This window comes from Zootoca vivipara, chromosome 11 (genome assembly GCF_965207765.1).
Source record: "Zootoca vivipara chromosome 11, rZooViv2.hap1.1, whole genome shotgun sequence".
In the NCBI taxonomy this organism is placed as follows: Eukaryota; Metazoa; Chordata; class Lepidosauria; order Squamata; family Lacertidae; genus Zootoca; species Zootoca vivipara.
The window spans coordinates 6,562,511-6,579,530 of record NC_142594.1 but is presented as its reverse complement, the minus strand read 5'-3'; the positions used below and the strand labels follow the sequence as shown (position 1 = coordinate 6,579,530).

Below are 17,020 nucleotides of genomic sequence, written 5' to 3'. Positions count from 1 at the left end.
TCCATTGAATTAGATAGGGATTTATTGAATTTAATGTGTGTTAGGATCAGGCTGTAAATTTGGGAAATACTTGTACATCAGACATTTTGGGGAGGGATTATGCTAAGAGGCATAATTTGGGTCCACAAATCTATTAAGTACATATGCAAAATATTACTGTATCTTCCCTATTGGGTATTGTAAGGGGAAGGGAATATAGGGACCCCCCTCCCCTCATCAGAAGCAGCTCTTCCACAAGCAGCGATAGCAGCGAGTCCATTCAGGAAGGGGAAAGAAAGGACCAGGGCTCTGGCAGCAAGGGAGAGCCCCTGCTACACAGGAAAGAGGAAGAGGGGGGGGGAAAGGGGGGAGAAGGAAAACATGGAGCGTAGACCCTTTTCCCCTCCAGTTCCGGAATTACGCAGGAGAAGGAGGGGAAAGAGATTTGCTGTCCCGAGACTCTTATGTTGGAGGAGGTCCAGGGGCGGTCCAGTGCCGGGTTCTGCTTCAGACTAAGCAGACATGCTTTTACACACAAGTTTCACTGTAAATAGATTGCACCAATAAAGACTGTTTAAAGACAAACATGTGGAACGCCGTTACTCTAGTCGCAAGAATCCCCTGACAGGTATATTATATATTTATAGAATTCTCTAAACATAAAGTTGTTTGCATATTTCTTTAAGAACAATAAATCACTTTTACATTTCAAATATTGTATTTATCAGCTATTATTCAGTAAAGGAAAGTGACTGATAAGTTGTTCTTTTTCTTAAATAGAACTCACATGCAGGACCTGAAAGACGTCACTAATAATGTCCATTATGAGAACTACAGAAGCAGAAAATTGGCGGCTGTTACATACAATGGAGTTGACAACAATAAAAACAAAGGGCAGCTAACAAAGTAAGTGGTAGTAAAAGTAGTGATATGGTTTTTCCCACATATTCATGGAAAATTTGTTTTGGATCACATATTTAGCCAGTCAAATCCTTAAAGGATCATACATCACCAAAGTAATAGTTACAACTTACTTACTATTATTTATTACAGTTGTTTGTTTAGATCTCACAATTTACAAGAAACATTAACCTACCTTTTACTTTAAATTACAAGTGCCTTTTCCTATATGGATCATTCCAGCCAGTGAGAAAAAAGAGTGGGGCCTCCTGGGTCTTCATATGCCCATTTTGTGGTAAGCAGGGAGAGGAATTTATTTGTTGTCGTGCCCATCCTATGGAACCTCCTCCCTTCAGATTTAACCAGCAAGACCAGTAGTGTGCTTCCAAGCACTTGTTGAAAAATTATGTATTTACTCAGGCCTTTGGGGTGCAATTAGTCTGATTTGCTGCACTTCAAGTCATTAAGGATGCTGTGGAATTTATTACTTATTGTATTGATTTTAATTTATTTATTTTATTAAATTTATGTACCGCCCTTCATCCAAGATAAAAATACAGGATAGATGCACAAAATATCTTCTCTGGCAGTCAATGGCCATCATATTTTTAAAAGGTGGGTGGGCAGAAGTTTTTAGTTTTTGTAATATCAGCAGGAGTAGAAAGTTGTTGTTCGGTCAGCTGAGCTGGTGCTTGATGGTTGAGGGAGGATTATCAACAGAGTACATTTTCTTCATAGGAAACATAATAGTCCTTGGTCGCACCATAGGTTCAAGTACGCTTGGCTGACGTGAAGCTTTTAGTGTAGCGTCCAGCCTGAATTTGGCAGCTGAGGCAGTTTTATTTGCCTGGTGGGCATGTCAGACAATTATGGGAGCGTTTGCATGTCGATTTTATATAATTGAACAGCTACATTATTCGATATATGGGTACATAGTACTGCCATTAACTGACTTCCAATCTATACTGTATTGCCATCAGCAGGGTTCCATCTGGTTCCCATTGCTATTCATTATCTGTAAGAAGAATCTATATGTCCTTGCTATTGCCTCACTTGCAAATTAAATTGTGTCCTCTTCTCTGGTATATAAACACATTTTCATGGTTAAAGTTTCTGAAAGGTAGAAGGAATTTTATATTACACAGTTCATGGTGCAGAAGAGTACAGTTAGAATGAAATATGCTTAAAGGTGCACAGAAAGTATTTATGGACTTGTACTTTTCTGATGGGGAATAACTGAATATGTATTATATTCATACAATAAACAGTGTGTGCTTCATAGATTTATTTTTGTAGGTTATATATTTCTATATAACCCAATATAATCCAATTGGGGCATTAGGTAATTAATGTAACACAGTAGTTTTATTGCAGAGACTATTTCTAGTAACTAAACTTACAAAAGGGTAGTGGTTTTTCTACGATTCAGATCTGATACTTACATTAAGAAGGTGCTGACTGGAGAAATAAGTTCAGCAATATCTGGCTCCCATATACATGCAGACTGAAGATGATGAGAGATGCAGAAGTAATTGCAGTTGTTACCTATTGACAATCTCAAGTTTTGTCCCCCAACCATTAAGTTCAGCGAACTTTCATGTTTGCTCAAAAGTTAACTTTGGCTTTCTCTCTGGCACATGTCTGTCTCCTGTGCTTTGTGCTCCCTCAAGTAGGTTTGCAGGATAGCCAGCCGAGGAGTTTTCCTTCTTGGAGCTGTCAAACAAAACAAGCCCATGCAGTTTCTGCATACACAGTGTCAGGAAAGTGGGGGAATTAATTGAAGCTTTTTCTTCATTCCACTTTTGGAAAAAAGTACTCAAATTTATTGGTTCCTGAATCTTATGAGGGTACTAACTTCTCTTTTAGGAGTTATTTTAAAGTAACATTAGTCAATTTTTGGAAGGTTAATTGCTTTTCAGACAAATTGTATCAGACAGTTGGCTTCAGGATTTTCAGTTTGAAGTCATAGATCAGGCATCCCCAAACTTCCGGCCCTCCAGATGTTTTGGACTACAATTCCCATCATCCCTGACCACTGGTCCTGTTAGCTAGGATCATGGGAGTTGTAGGCCAAAACATCTGGAAGGCCGCAGTTTGGGGATGCCTGTCATAGATGGTACAACCCTCACCACCCATTTTTGCTAACTTCTCTCACTGCATAATGGATGTATATTTTTACTGCAAGAAAATTTATTTGTTCTTCATAATATGCTCCCTCATATTCATTTTCAAATTGTTAGGCCAGTAGAATAGAATTACAGCGAATGGAATGGGTTGGAGGGTTAAATGCACGTCCAGGATACTTGAGGGCAGTTTCCTGAATAATCCCAAAAACATACTTTTTGAAACTAAGGGTTTATTGTAATTTTATAACGTAGAATGACATTAATTAAAAATATAAGAAAAATGGAATAAATGAACAAGTAAAATTACATGAAAGTATAATACCATAAGGAACATATTAGTTCACAGTAAAAAATAAATAAATCATATTCTCAGGTCTTCTTTCACACATACAAGTCACAAGTATGTTGTTGCTTTTTATCAGTTTGTACAATTCTGAAATTGCAATGGTTTCTTCATCAATAAAGATGACCAGTAAGACCATTAAAGGGTCTGGCATTAGTCCTGTGCCCAAATACAAACTTAAACATTTTTGAGAGTTAACATTTCTGTGCCATTCAGAAGTTGGGAGTCAGATTCTCAAGTATATTTTGGTCTGCAGTATATTTTTTGAAACATAAATCATAGTGTAAATTACATCTGTGCACAATCCACGCTGCTTCACTATGAACAAACTCTTAATTGTATTTCACATTTCTCCCAGGAAGTTGGAACCTCCCAAGCATGTTGCATTGTTGTTGTTTTTAGATCATACTTAAATTGGTTTGAAAAGTGAAAGTTTCTGAAGTCCATCTGGCTTCATTGGAAGAGGATGCGACGCTGAGGCTTGCAGCAGCTCATTCTCAGAATAAGAAAGCATTGTTTACACAGGATGGGGAACATATAGCCCTCCAGATGTTGCTGGACTCTCGAGTAGGAAGATGCACAGGGAGAATCATCCCTGTGCTCTGCTCTACACTTCGTTGCAGCGCTCAGGAAAATGACTTCCTATTCTGGACCAGGAAGCCTTTACCATGCTTTCTGCTTGATCAGCATCTTCACATGTTAACAAGGTTGTAGTTGAATAGTTCTCAGCTATCGTAAATAATAATTTCAGGGAAATTGTCCCTTTCCTGGTGTGTTGCTTTTCCCCCTTCATTCCTTTGATCAGTATGCTAACGAAGCAAAGCATTTGGTTTGACAGCATGAGGCTGCTTCCCATGGTCCTTAAAATATTCAGAGTGCTTCAAAGGGGAAAATGGTTGCATACATTGTGAAATTTCTGAAAATAATGTCATAGTGGTGATACCATAAAGCCCAAACTGTTTGTTGCATTGTTTAGCTGTCTAGGCTGGGCTTCCAGTTCTGCAGTGTGAAGCAAGCCAGGTAACCATGTTGTGCATTTTGGGGGCCAATTTAAAGTGCTGGTTTTAGCGTTTAAAGCCTTTGGGTCTGAGTTAAATGAAAGACTACCAGCCTGCCCGCACATGATAATCAGGGGCAGAGGTTTTCCTTGTTTGCCCATCACCAAAATCAGCCAAGTTGTCAGGCATGGTGTTCCCACACTACAGATTTTCAGAAAGTCCTGACAAACCACTTTTTCACAATGCTTTCCCCATGAGGAATATTCCATCTTGCTACTGTTCTTCTTTTGGCTGCTGAATCTGTTAATACTGCTTTGGTTCTAAATCAGTTGCTGAGTTGCAAGGATTTATTATTATTATTATTCTGCTTTTTAAAATGTGGTTACAGTGAACGTTTTGGATTTTATTTTATTACTGTTGGATTTCTATTTGTGTGCAAGCCTCATTTAGAGAGAGTTTGGCTCCTAAAGCCAGCCTATAAATATTTTCTAATAAAACTAAATATCAAAGGGTGATCTTCAGGTATTAAAAGCTAGGAAGAACAATTATGTAATCCTGCTAAGATAACTACTTACAGTGATGCAATCTAATAAATACTCTGTACGCAGTCAGGAACTCAGTATAACTAATGTTAAAGTTCAGCAAAATGCAGCTACTGTGTAGGTCATTCCTCATTTAATTTCTGCCCTCCCTTAAAGTCTAGCAGCTGTAGGAGACATTAGACAGGACCCACAAGCTTTCATTTGCTTGGCTTTTGCTGCAACTTCAGATGACTCTTCTGCTAGGGAAGTAGTCATATTTCTGATACTGTACAATGGTGCTGGCAAGCTGTTTGCTGTTGTTTCTTGTATCTTACGATCACAAAGACTCTGTCCTTGTGCATGCTGTGGAGAATGGGATCTCTCTTCTGAGGTAGCAGAAGGGGGTGGAGTTTCTTCATAGCTCTACACAACTTGAATCTCCTAACCATTAAAATTTAGAGAGCAACAATGAGGATATGAGCCATGATTTGAGAAACATGCAGGTCCTGCTTTCTGAACACAATGCATTTCCAAGAGATAATTGGTTAGGTGAGCATTCGGGTATCAAACTGATGATTTTAATTATTTCCTATGTGAACATTTCCATGATTTGTCCCTCCCTGCTTTCTTCCTGAAATTGCTGCAGCCAATTGGCAAAAGCCAAACAAAAGAGAAAACTGATTTGTCCCATCTTCCCCCATCCCTCATTTGCCCAATCTCTCCCCCTCTGCCAACCAGCAAAACACAAGCACCTAAGGAAGTGGGGAAAACTCTTGACTGTTCAGCTACCTGAATCAGCCATTTGTGTAGCTAGGTTTGGGTATAATTATTTGTGTTCAGATAACTGAGATTTAGGATAACAAGCATTCAAATAGCGGGAGCTGCATGTATAAATTCTTGAAAATGCATTTGAGCTTTTTTTAGTCAGTGTTGTTCCAATGCAACAAATAATTCTCATCCTGGTGTCAAAGTTAAATTGCTACTGTATATAGTTTGCCAACTCCTCCTTGCACACACATCTTGTTTTGTATCTAGCTGTGACAGTAGTGCATCAGTGTAACAGCACCTACCTAAAACAGTCCTATCCGGCTTCTGCAGCTGGAACAGAAAATAGGAAATTACTTTTTAACTGAAGACTTCTTGGTTTGTTCAGTTGCAAGGGGCTTCATTTTGTTAAGCCAAGATATGATCATACAAATAGGGACATTGTTTGAATAGATTATATGGTTTCCACCATGTTCTGGTTGAGCTATTGGGGGGGGGGGTCAAAAGATTTTTTTTTTCCTTTCAGAAATTCCTGAGTAGCTATGATACAGGGCCAGCTCTAAGACAAGCCTGGGGCGCCAGGGGGCGCCGCGCGGCTGTGCCCGCTGCAGCGGCGCTGCGCCCGCCCGCTGCGGTGAGAAACGGGGGGGGGTGCTGGAGTGATCATCGCATCACGGCGCCCGGGTGCCTGACATGCTTAAGACGGCCCTGCTTTGATATTAGAACTTAGAAGTAATCTGTGAAATAGTTTGAATGGTTTATAAACCTGGAAGAATCTTTGAAATACTGTACAAGGCAGAGTGTAGAGTGACTCTTACAGTTCCCATTTTATCATCTGATCTTAATTATAGTAAATATTTTCCAGAGAAGCCTTTTGAGACCTCTGCTGGCGAGTTAAATGGTGCTGTTGACCATTTTGAATATGCATACTAGCAGCAATAGGCCTTGAGACAGTTGTGAATTGGTGTTTATTTTGAGAAGTTAAGCAAATGTCACTAAAATATTTAAGTTTTCATCTAAAGAGCATGCATTATTCCTTGCACACAAACACAGGTAAAAAGCTTTGCACATCAGGTCTGCATTAATTGTGTAGAGCACTTGAACTAACAGACTATTGAAAACAAAAAAACTTAACTAGCTTTAACTAACAACCTGTCACTTTACAAACCAAAGTAGCTTCAAATCCATAATGAATTTGCTTTTTAATTATTGCTTTTTATTTTTGTGGTTTTATTTGAGCATGCTAAGCTTCTGTATTTTTTGTTTTTTAGATTTGACACAGTTGAAGGCATGTAAGTGGTCATTTAAATTTTTCAAAAGACTTAAGACAAGGCTTAAAACAAAAAAAAAGGCTTTTAATGTTGAGTGTAATTTTCAAAACTTTTTATTTTCAGCGATTGCATTTGTTTTGCTTTTAATGTTTTATTATAAAATTCCCTAACATAAATATTTTTAGTGGCATCTACTGTGAGAGCACATTTATTCACAGAGAGAGCAGAAGACCATTTTAGCAGTTAATTGGATATGAAATCCTCATAATTTGCTTCTTTTCAGCACAGTGATTGATTGTACGTGAAATGATCCTCAAGAACTTGTTAGCTTCATTTCTTCCCTCTGAAGCTGCAGTTGGTTACCACGGCATTTGAAAGTGCCAAAATTATCAAATCAGAGTACTGATAAAGAAGGCAAAAATGTAGATATATCATATCAGTAGCTTGCAGACGCTCAGATTTCATTCTTTTCAGATGTTGTGTCCCAGAAAGAATAGTCAAAATGACATGAATGTCAGCTAGGCATATGCACCCATTCCCCTCACCATGGAGAGGAAGTAGTGATTGATGGATTGGGTGGTATTGCATTCTGTTTGAACATAGCATGCCCCTAGCTGTCTGCCTTTAACCCCTCCTTTTCCAGGGAACAAATTGGCTCTGAGAGATTCCACGTTCAAGCATGGGCAGTCTAGTTCATTTCCATCTTCCGTAGCATTAAAGAGCCAGGGACTCTCACCAGGTCAAGAGTCCTCTCTGGAATATAACACTCAAATAGGTGTTGTGTGTCTGTTTGAGTAGTTCTTGAGGTTTGCTCTCATTTTTGAACGGGGGAAGGGGGGATTATGCATATTTAAATGCACTGGAAACATCTATATTCAGTGTGTGCATTTAAAAACAGCATTTATTTGGACAAATACGTAAACATGCAACCTTGCAATAAAATTCCATTTATTGAAATCCTTTTTTGCTTTTAGTGATGATAATAGGCATCCTGACAATTTTCCATGGAGAGGGCTTGTTTCTGTATTAAAATAAGTTAACCACAGTAGCTGCATTGAAAATAGATTACACCATGTATTCTCTCTCTCTCCATGTGCGAATTCTTCACAGCAGGGCTGGTTTTAATTAGTTCTTTAATTTTCTTGTCCCTTTGATCATTGGATAAAAGTACAAAATCTTTCAAATAAACATTGGGTGTGGCTTAACTTATATTACAGCAGAACCTCAGACATATGAACTCATGGAGGCTGCTTCCATGAAATGATCATTTGCTTTTAGGTTCTCCTAACTTCACATTGTCTTCCTTTCTAGCTTTTTTTGTAACCCTTAAGCTCAGTCCGTCATTCATCATCCTTCGTAAACTTGGTTTGAATTCACTTGCTGCTTCTTTCTAGCTCCTTGAAGTTGATTCCTTATATACTGTATATTCCTGCGAATAGGACTACTTTTTAAGCCAGGAAAATCTTCTCAAAAGTCGGGGGTCGTCTTATACGCCGGTATATTTCTTATACGGCGAGTATATCCCAAACTCTATATTTTAACTGGGAAAGTTGGGGGTCGTCTTATACGCCGGAATATACGGTATATATTGACCAGATGAAGAATTTAAGGACTCTTACAGTAGAGTGGCCACTACAAAATTGCTCAAGAAGACATTCCCCATCGGTTTCTTAGCATCCAGGCTGATGTGGAATTACTGAGAAACCGGTGCTTCCTATTGCGACATCCGCAGCAAAAAGAAGAGCTGTCTCAGTATGGCTGAAGAAATGCCAAACCAGGCATCCTTTAGCTACAAGGGATGAATCCCCCCTGTCACGCCTTAGCTGTTTAAATGGAATCATACTGTCTAGGGTTCCGCTGTAATCTCATTCATATATAATTCTAGGTGGTTGAGTGAAGGCTGGATTTGATTATGTTGTTTGCTACTTGTCCACTTACACAGTTTGCCCCCACATTTCATGTTGCATGAATGTCCTGCCTAGTAATGATAAACGTGTATTTGGTGCACTTGGCCTGGTGGGCACATCACCCTTTTCCTCCTCAGGTAATAGATGTGACTAGATCATAGCATGTTCTGATTGGAACTTGGAGTGGATTCATTAGCAAGAGTAAGAAATGAAATGTGTTGAATATGGGTCAGTAACATGCCACAGATTTGTTTATTAAACATACAATTAGAGCTATGAGAAGGTCCTCGAAAGGCCTAAGTACACTTCAGCCCATCCGCACATAATGTACTGCTTCTACAACATCAGAACGAAGTGTTTGGAAACCCTTTCAAAATACCTCATAGAGTAATTTATTTTACCATGAGCCTGGAGCCAAAGAATTGTCCATCTGTGTTCAAATCAACAAGAATCATGTGCTCTCTCATCACGACTTTTTACTTCTTTGTGATGGTCCCCTTAAAGCCGTCCTCTCACAATGCAGCAGACCATAAAGTCCTCCACTGGCACAATTCCCCTTTGAGAGTCAAGTCCTTAGACGAGTCCTTAGAAAAGAACAAAATGAGCAAAAAAAGAAGAAGATATTTTCCAAAAGTTTGGAGTGGACTAATTCCATTAGCTCTAAATGACCCATTAACAAATCCCAAGTAGTTTTCAAGATGGAACCTTTTAATGTGAAATGATTCTCAAAGGCAAATTGTAAAATAAAAATGCTATATAAGTATGTAACGATCTCTTGATCACTGTTAAATCCTTTAGGGCTGAAGTCTACTCAGGACCAGTGTGAGCCCCACTGAACTCTGTGCAAGGGGCAAGGGAAAATAATTTTAAGAGGCATGAGAGTGTTGGGAAAGGGGAATAAGGGGAATATAGTGGGGGAATGGAAGGAGGGGAATCTTTTTGAATAATGTATTCAGGAAAGAAGTGAGGGAAGACCAACAGATCCCTATGTTATGGCACTAAGTGTGGAGAACAAGTGCACAGGATAGGCCTCGGGCACTGAGGAGAGCTGACTGGCACTAGGGCGGGCTATGGTGTTATAAACCCCGTCTCTAAAATGGATATGTATTTTCTAAAAAGAAAAAATATTCTACATATGTAATTCCTTCATCATATAAGGCATATCTTGTGCGATATGACCTGTGACTTGTGGCTTGGCTCACTTTCTTGTGGCTTCTGAATGTAGGTGATTTGCTGCTGCTTTTATTGTAGCCCGCACAGTTATAGCTTGGTCAGAGTTACGTTGCTGCCATGTGGATAGGATTGTTTAGGACTGTGAATCCGTGTTTTGCAAACTGCATGCCTGGAACCACCAGTAGGCCTCGAACCCCTTTCAGGTGCACCTCAGCTTTGCAGTCTGCCCAGGACATTCTCATTTCCCAACCCAGCCTGCCCCCAACCGCGGTGCCATCAGCTGCTCCTGGTGGTCCCATCATGCATGATGCAAACAGGAATGCAGCAGTTAGAAGTGAGGCTGTGATTGAAAGGAAAGAAGAAGCAGACGAGAAGAAAGGCACCCGGGGCCACTGCTCTGCCCTTTTGTCCTCTCTCCTTCCTTTCTACCTGCGCGCATGTACACCACACACACACACACTTTTATATCCTATCCCAATGCTCCTTCCAAGCCAGGGAGCCTCTCCTGACCAATTTGAAATTTGCATTGGAAATTGGGCAACTGGTGTGTGCGGATAGCCTTGTCCTGGCTCTCTTTATAGAAGAGAATTTTAAAATCCGCAGCCAGACAATGAGTGTGGTTCCAGGAAAATAGTGAGCATTCCAAAGAAGCATTTATGCAGTGCGAAATTCAAGCCATGCAAAAAGTTATATGGTTAGCTGGTATGAAAACAGCTAACTATATATATATATATAGTAAAGAACATGGTTCAGGCTGCCCTCCCAGTTCTGAGGATTTTCTGCCGCTCTGTGTAGGCTTCTAAATGACTCTAAGCCACAAAGTATGTGTTCACAAACACAAAAAGTAAATGCACCATGGGTTTTCAGTGTTGTGTGCCATGCATATAAATTACAAAGTTCTTTTTAAGTGGCGTTTCCGTGTGCTGCTCTGGTTCACCAGAAGCTGCTTTGTCATGCTGGCCACAACCTGGAAGCTGTACGCCGGCTCCCTCGGCCAATAACGCGAGATGAGCGCCGCAACCCCAGTCGGTCACGACTGGACCTAATTGTCAGGGGTCCCTTTACCTTTACCTGTAATGCATGTGTATTAAAATACAGCCCAGCAGAAATTCTGGAGCCCCATAAAGGAACATTTCTGGATGTAGCCCTGTTTCAACATAACATACTCGAGTTATTCCTACTTGAAATATATTGTTGTCCAAGGTTGTCCATTGCATGTGCACCTGATCAGTGGTGTTAAATCTCACTACCTCTGTGTGGTTTTTTCCTTCTTCACAAAGTGCTATTTCTAAGAAATTGTACCATTGCAGGTGAAGCACAGACCCCAGCCACATGGTTTCATCCTCTTTGTTAGACTAGATGTTCACAATAATTTGTAAACTTGAAACAAATGTGACGAGGAAGCACTTGATCACTCTCATTTATTCGTTGGCACTACTTCACTTTCCAAAAGTAGCTTGCTTCCTGTCTCTGTGTGTATCTATTGGCTCTTCACGGAACTTGTATTTCCAAATGAAAATTGAATAACCAAGCACCTGTTTCATTTATGGCAGGAGCCCTCTGGCGCAAATGGAAGAAGAGCGGAGAGAACATGTGGCGAAGATGAAGAAAATGGAAATGGAAATGGAGCAAGTCTTTGAGATGAAGGTCAAAGAAAAAGTTCAGAAACTGAAGGACTCTGAAGCAGAGGTACATATTACTGTGGCAGTATGTACTGGATAAAGCAAACATTAGAATATTTATTACAGGACAATATTTATTTAGCACTGTGAGTCAATAGAAAATCAGCTGTAAGTGGATTCCCGGGGAAATCAGATGAGCTCAAGTGGAATATATATGTGGGTGATCGATAAATCCCTATTCTTGTGTGCCCAACAACTGTAAATGCACATCATGTCCCATGACTTTTCACATTGTGGAGTTCTTGGCCGTGATTTTACCATTTGGCAATATTTTTATTTTATTTTTACACTGATATGACTTGAGCTGAATGTACCTTTTTAACTCATGTTATGTATCAAATAGTGATCTTCTGTGAAGCCAAGAGAAATTCAGATCCATAACTTTCAAGAATGCAGGATTGTTGTGATTGCTTAAGCTGGGATTTTAAAAAAAATCCTAAATTAAGATCTATTGTAATATCATATTGAAAAGTAACAGCCAGTACATAGTGTAGAGTTCAGCCATGGTTTGACGCTTGGTCTTACACACCACAGCAGCTTTTTCTTCCTGTTTGGATAGGTAGGGAAATTATTCAGTAGGGGGAAACTTGCTTTAAAAGTCAAACTAGATCACAAAGGAGAAGGGGTGAGAATAATAGCATTTAACATTAAAATGCCTGTTAAAAATAAAATAAATACGGGGCTGGATCCAGATTGTCAGTTGCATTTGGGTCCTCCTGAAATCAAAGTTGAAATGTTAGTCATTGCTCACGTTCCATTGAGTTCAGTGGTGATTAAGTGCACGTAATGTGGTCTGGGTCCAATCCAATGTGCTCATTTATTGTCTGTTTTTTACTTACAACATTACTGATCTCTTTGTCATTTTCTGACGGACCCCTTGAACGCAGATGAGAAACTTTACCATCTTTTGCATTCTTGTTCCTTAGCTCCAGCGGCGTCATGAGCAGATGAAAAAGAACTTGGAGGCACAGCACAAGGAATTAGAGGAAAAACGCCGCCAGTTCGAGGATGAAAAGGCAAACTGGGAAGCTCAGCAACGTATTTTGGAACAACAGAATTCTTCGAGGTGCGTTGGAGTCGTAACTGCAGTCCTTTCTGAAAGTGTTCTGATTTTAGGTCCTACCAGTTTCCCCCATCGCAGGAGTTGATACCCTCTCCCTGCACAACCCCTGCAGAGATAACACATCCAAGTAATGGCTTACCTGTGTTTAGTCCTGTGGGTTGCATCCCAGTGGTATCCCTCTGCTGACGGAAGACACATGGATATAGCAGAGGCTCCAGTCAGTAGAAAATGAGGCTATTTTCACCATTTTGCCTTTTTCCTCTCAGCCAACCCCCACATCCTATGTTGTTTCTAAGGGCTCCTGAAACAGGGCATCATATTGGCCATATCAATATCACCAGAAGCAGCCCCTTAGAAATGTTTAAGCTGCTTGGTTGAAGGAGAATAATAAAAAAATATTTCAGTAGCACCTTAAAGACCAACTAAGTTTTTATTTTGGTATGAGCTTTCGTGTGCATGCACACTTCTTCAGATACACTTGAAACAGAAGTGTCAAGTGTATATATATACACAGAGGGTGGTGGGTGGGAATGGGTGATGGGCTGATGGGAGTGGTAAACCTGTAGATGGCTGTTAACGACTGCTGATGACTGCAATTAGTCCTGGGGGGGGGAAGCAAGGGCTGAGGCGCTAAATAAAGCTTGATCATGCATAATGAGATAAGAATCCGATGTCTTTATTCATCCCAGGTGGCTCCATAGTTTTAAGCTTGGTAATGAGTTCCAATTCAGCAACTTCTCTTTCCAGTCTGTTCTTGAAATTTCTCTGTAATATAACTGCTGCTTTGAGATCTTGTATAGAATGTCCTGGGAGATTGAAGTGTTCTCCTACTGGTTTCTCTGTCTTATGGTTCCTGATGTCAGATTTATGTCCATTTATCCTTTGGCGTAGGGTTTGGCCTGTTTGTCCAATATAGAGAGCCAACAGTGCCCTTCAGCTCTCTATATTGGACAAACAGGCCAAACCCTGTTTGGCCTGTTTGTCCAATATAGACAAACAGGCCAAACATGGCTTAAAACCATGGAGCCACCTGGGATGAATAAAGACATCGGATTCTTATCTCATTATGCATGATCAAGCTTTCTTTAGCGCCTCAGCCCTTGCTTTTTCCCCCCAGGACTAATTGCAGTCATCAGCAGTAATTAACAGCTATCTACAGGTTTACCACTCCCATCAGCCCATCACCCATTCCCACCCACCCCCACCACCCTCTGTATATATATAAGGGTCTGACACTTCTGTTTCAAGTGTATCTGAAGAAGTGTGCATGCACACGAAAGCTCATACCAAAATAAAAACTTAGTTGGTCTTTAAGGTGCTACTGAAAGAATTTTTTATTTTGCTTCGACTCAGACCAACACGGCTACCTACCTGTAACTAGAACTATGGTTGGAGGGGAAAATCCCCCTCGGCCCATTCCCATTTCCATGCCACTTTTCGTTCTGTCCAGTCTGCCTGGAATTGCCACTCCTCTGTTGTCGAACCACTTCTCGCAATTCCTTCCTTAGGACTGACAACCCTGCTTATAGCAGTACTTCCTAAACCACTCCCACCAGCTCATTTTTTTGCTTCACCACCACCATCTGGCTCTGTGCTATCACAGGAAGCTCCCACTTCAGATTTAACTACGCTATCTCTGCTCATTTTGGTAAAATGCCATCTTATATGCATGTGACGTATTATATCTGTCCTTGCTATGAACTGCTCCACATGTACAGTTATCCTGGAAAATATCCATGGTAAACATACTTCGCAGATGTATATCTCAGCCTGGAAAAGATGGAGAGTTTGGAGAGAAGAGGGAGAAGTGTTGCTCCTTCCTACGTCCTCTTTCCACTAGTTTTCCAGGCTAAGATTGCTGCCCTCCCAATAGAAGACAAGAGTGACCAGGAGGGAGAAAAAATGTGAGGAAAGGAAAAGGAGAAGAAAATGAACCTAATTGGTGGAAGTGGGGGTGGATTGAGGACAGGCAACCAGTTGGAGAGAGGAAAGGAATGGTTTGTGTATTCCTCCCCTTTGCTCCTCTCTGGGTCAGTTGGCGCTCAGTTCCCTCTTCTTTGAGGGCCTTTGCTTTCTTACCCCCTCTTCTTTTTGTTTCATATTCACTTAGGGACTGTGCCCTTTTCCTTTTCTCTGGGGTCTGCAGGTCCGTGTTTTGTTTGCGTGTTTTCTCCCCTTCAGCACCCAGAAACACACAAACACAATGTAAATGAGTGAGGGCCACTTTCAATATAAAGGTAAAGGGGCCCCTGACCATCAGGTCCAGTCGTGTCCGACTGGGGTTGCTGTGCTCATCTTGCTCTATAGGCCGAGGGAGCCGGCGTTTGTCCGCAGACAGCTTCCGGGTCATGTGGCCAGCATGACAAAGCTGCTTCTGGCGAACCAGAGCAGTGCACGGAAACGCCGTTTACCTTCCCGCCGGAGCGGTCCCTATTTATCTACTTGCACTTTGATGTGCTTTCGAACTGCTAGGTTGGCAGGAGCTGGGACCGAGCAACAGGAGCTCACCCCGTTGCAGGGATTCGAACCGCCGACCTTCTGATCAGCAAGCCCTAGACTCTGTGGTTTAACCCACAGCGCCACCTGGGTCCCTTCACTTTCAACAATACACCTTCAAAGGCAGTCATTTTGTGACTGGCTGAGCCCCCCTGCTTGATGGCAATTTTATGTGAATGCCCACAGAAATTTTGGGAACCCCTCCTCTGTTTGCTCAATTCTCTGAAGAATGCTGTAATTACAGTAATGCGCTGCACTTAAACAAGCAAAAATATCACATGTAAATATAACTGAATAATTATTTTTCCTTTTCTTCTTTTACAGAACTTTGGAAAAGAACAAGAAGAAAGGGAAGATATTTTAAATATACTTATGACCACCAGTTATGTATTAGTTGCCAATATTCCAGCCTGGACATGTGTGTGTTGGATCTGTTTCACCAATCTTGCACCAGTTGTGTCCACATCTTTGGATTTAACAGCATGACAAAAAAATATTATTATTTTTTGGTTAATTTTGAGGGCACTTGAGATGCCTTGATTTATTTAGGGTGTTGTATACTTAGGAAAACAAACCAGCTCTAAGTTACCCCTTTAAAAGAAAAAAGGAAAAAAAAAATAAGTCATTTTACTGCAAAATAACATTTTACTGTTGTACAATCATGTTCTGGTGGTTTGATTTTTGTTTACAGGATATTCCAGTATACAAGGACTTGGGAAAGTTTTCCATAAGGATACATTGCCATAATATAATACGAACTATGCTTCTATTATAAAAAAAATCCATTCAGTGCAGCATATATAATAATGTAATTTAGTCTAACAGTTGACCCTATTTTTGACACTTCCGTTGTTTGAAAATACACATGGAAAAACAAAACTTATAGGCTTATGGGGCACCTAAAAGCTTTTTTTTAAAAAAACTTTTTTTTGGATTCTTTAAATATATGCTATTCTCATTTAGTAACTACTCTAGCCAGAATAATTTCATTACTGCTTCATTTTTGTAATAACATATAATTTAGATATTTTTCCATATATTGGCCCTGCTAAATAGAATGTAGTTTCTTTCATATGGTAGGAACCAGTTGATAAAACCTTTCCTTTAACTCCCTTTTTACATTTTATGGTAAGTAGCAGGAAAATGCATTTATAGGTCATTTCTAGGAAAAAAATGTGGAGTTAACTACCAACCTGTTTCTACCTGTGTGCAGTCTGTCTTCTACTAGAAAAGAGAATCATGGCCTCTTGAAAGAAAAGTCACAATTTTACATTTAGCTGTATTCATATACTGCATTTCTGTATTTTTGTTTGTATTGTAAAAAGTCACATAATAAACAATGTTGTGATGTAACATACTCAAGTCTGGATTATCTTTTCCTTGGATAATAGAATTTATGACATTTCCCTTTTTCCGTTGCTTTTAAAAGTAAAACTTTGTCTGCCTTTACAACTAATCATTTACCTGAGCTGACTTTGCCTGGACTTCTTCAAAATATTCATGAACATTTAGCAAGATGAAACTTGGTTTTGCATATTTATTTAACACACTCTAACAAACATTCCGCTTTTCAATTTGATATCAGTTACAAACGGATTTGCCTTGCAAACACTCGCGTGATTAGGAAGAAATGCATGCAGGCGTTGTTGTGGTTGTGTTTGAGTGTGTGTTTCATGACATGTTGGTTTCGGATACATTTTTCAACATGCCATAGGAGCAGGAACATAGACTTGTTATTAAAAATGGTTTCAGCAAAACTATTAGGATGTATTTGTACTTTACCAGCCAATGAAAAT

General features: G+C 40.1%; 1 protein-coding gene across 2 annotated transcripts in view; it reads left to right on the top strand.

The window, feature by feature from the left end:
- SEPTIN7 (septin 7) overlaps positions 1-16,581 on the top strand; it is a 38,196-nt gene extending 21,615 nt beyond the window's left edge. The window contains exons 9-13 of one of the 2 annotated variants that reach the window (XM_035128885.3): positions 760-885; positions 6,904-6,924; positions 11,537-11,672; positions 12,592-12,731; positions 15,549-16,581. In XM_035128885.3, coding sequence (XP_034984776.3) covers positions 760-885; positions 6,904-6,924; positions 11,537-11,672; positions 12,592-12,731; positions 15,549-15,588 — 463 coding nt within the window. In that variant the 3' untranslated portion in view covers positions 15,589-16,581. The remainder of the gene's footprint in view (positions 1-759; positions 886-6,903; positions 6,925-11,536; positions 11,673-12,591; positions 12,732-15,548) is intronic. The other variant, XM_088653993.1, reaches the window with a different exon arrangement.
- Positions 16,582-17,020: the final 439 nt, after the last annotated feature.